This window comes from Rhagoletis pomonella, unplaced genomic scaffold, assembly GCF_013731165.1.
Source record: "Rhagoletis pomonella isolate Grant_MI unplaced genomic scaffold, Rhpom_1.0 Rhpom_scaffold_21190, whole genome shotgun sequence".
NCBI classification, from domain to species: domain Eukaryota; kingdom Metazoa; phylum Arthropoda; class Insecta; order Diptera; family Tephritidae; genus Rhagoletis; species Rhagoletis pomonella.
The window spans coordinates 1-2,322 of record NW_023479701.1 but is presented as its reverse complement, the minus strand read 5'-3'; the positions used below and the strand labels follow the sequence as shown (position 1 = coordinate 2,322).

General features: G+C 33.9%; 1 protein-coding gene across 1 annotated transcript; it reads left to right on the top strand.

The window, feature by feature from the left end:
- Positions 1 to 869: 869 nt before the first annotated feature.
- LOC118732494 (cap-specific mRNA (nucleoside-2'-O-)-methyltransferase 1-like) lies at positions 870 to 2,273 on the top strand (the record flags this gene model as incomplete). Its single annotated transcript, XM_036461621.1, is given in 3 exon segments — positions 870 to 1,051; positions 1,053 to 1,575; positions 1,577 to 2,273. Coding segments are annotated over 3 exon segments (1,383 nt in total), but the record flags the coding sequence as incomplete, so codon positions are not given.
- Between the last annotated feature and the right edge of the window lie 49 nt (positions 2,274 to 2,322).

The window sequence follows — 2,322 nt, the reverse complement described above, 5'->3', positions numbered from 1 at the left end:
GTTACCACCTGCTAAAAAAGTGTAATTAAATTAATACGCGGAAAAGTAGCCTGGCACTCTAGCAAAAGAGCAGATGAGCTCAAGCAACGACTGTTGACAACTGGCATTGCTTGAGCTAATCTGCTCTTTTTCTCACTTGCTCACTTTGGTGAATACCACTAATATGTTTTAATAAAAAATGCACATCCTTTCATTTGCAGTTTTCTATCTTATGCAAATATATTGAGTTTCTTTAATTTAAGCTTTAAATTATTCACCTCTTTACAGGAATGATTCGGAATTCAATTTAACAATTAATATCGCTGCCAAGTTCTGCTCCGACAAATTGTATTGCAAATCGCTAAGAATATGCTTAGTGCTGAGAACGCGTGTTCTACACTGACTTGTGTCGCTGGCACTTGATGTATAATACATGCCAGATCTCCTAGTCGGGGATATATACATTTTTTACTCTCCCAGTAATCCATAAGGTCCGTATCAACATCAATGCGCTTCTCCTTATAGGGGCCTATTTCCATAAATGCTTTTCGAACGTAAAAAGTAAAAATCACGTTTACTCTTTTATATTTGACTGAAAAAATAAAAGTCAAATTTTAACTTTCATTTTTGACCGAAAAAACAAAAGTCATATTTTGACTTTTATATTTGACCGAAAAAATATGTCAATTGGAAACTTTTATTTTTGACTGAAAACATATCGGTGAAAAAATAACGATTATTTGTTCACTTTTTTGATAAAAAGCATAACCGTTACGGTCCCGGGAAAAAATAATTTTAAATTCTTGAAATTTCACTCATGAGAAATATCATAAATGTTGATATTTCAGTGCTCATGCGTGAACAATTCTGACCCCTGCTTTTTAAATTAAAGTTGCCAGAATTGCCCTGTAAACATACGTAATTGTACTATAAGATATGTAAATATCAAAAATTGGCATAAGTTAAAAATTTCTTTATTTTTTGCAGGCCCTGGTGGTTTCTCAGAATATATACTTTACAGAAAATCGTGGGAATCAAAAGGATTTGGATTCACTTTTCGAGGACCTAATGACTAAGCTCGATAAATTTTTTGCAGGATCGCCAGAATCATTCGATACCTTTTATGGAATAAGAAAAGATGGAAATATATTCTTTAAAGACAATCAAGATTCTTTCGCTGAATACGTTTTGAAGCATTGTAGAACTGGTGTTCATTTTGTGATGGCGGATGGCGGATTCTCAGTCGAAGGGCAAGAAAATATTCAGGAAATACTTTCCAAGCAATTATATCTCTGCCAGTGCCTAATGGCATTAAAAATTCTTCGAGAAAATGGTAGTTTTTTGTGCAAGATGTTTGATTTGTTCACTCCATTTAGTGTAGGTCTTGTATATTTGATGTATAAATGTTTTGATCGGATATCTATTTTGAAGCCCAATAGCAGTAGACCAGCAAATTCAGAGAGATATTTAGTTTGTAAATGGAAGAAAGCAAAAATCGAATCCGTTTGTAAATATTTGGATCACGTGAATGATATCTTTAATGAGGCTAAAGGAGATGTTTTAGAAATTGTCAACCGAGACGACATTATGAGAGACAAAAAATTTTCTAAATTTAATTGTCAGTAGTAATAATGAAATTGGAAAAAACCAAATTATAGGTCTGAAAAAGATAGCGGTATATTGTAGAAACACACAACTGAGGGAAACAAAGCAATCAGAAATCCGTAAGCGATGTCTTGAGTTGTGGAGTCTTCCAGATAAACTTAGACAAGCACCAGAGTCCAAGTCTTCCGAAAAGCTCCTTGAGGAGATTCTAGGAGATTGGAACGATAAACTTCTATTTAATTCTTTGCCCACTGAACTGTATGGTGTCGAATACCTGCAAAACAGTATAAACAGCATTTACGACTGGTATTTTGTTCCAATTGGTAGAGGTGAAACTAATATTAATACTTGCAGTATGTTTTTATGTAAGTCTAAAGGCTGTTTACTTCGATATACCGATAGTAAGAAATGGGAACCTGTGGAGTACATTTTTGAAGTATCTCCTAGATCTATTTTTTATGGAGAAATTGTGTACGAATATACTGCTGAGGGTAGAACACAAACGCGCATCTGTGCTCTACATATAATAGATGCTATCATACTAGGTGGAACAGACGTAAGGCGTTTCAAACTTTCTGAACGTGTTCGATTATGTCAAAAGTATGCTCTTAGTGTTAATAAACCATACAAAGAAGGAAATTCGGGTCCCATTCGAAGTAAATCTTTATAATATCTTATCTTACTAATATTGTAAATGTGAAAGTTTGTATGTTTGGATGTTTGGGAAATCATCACGCG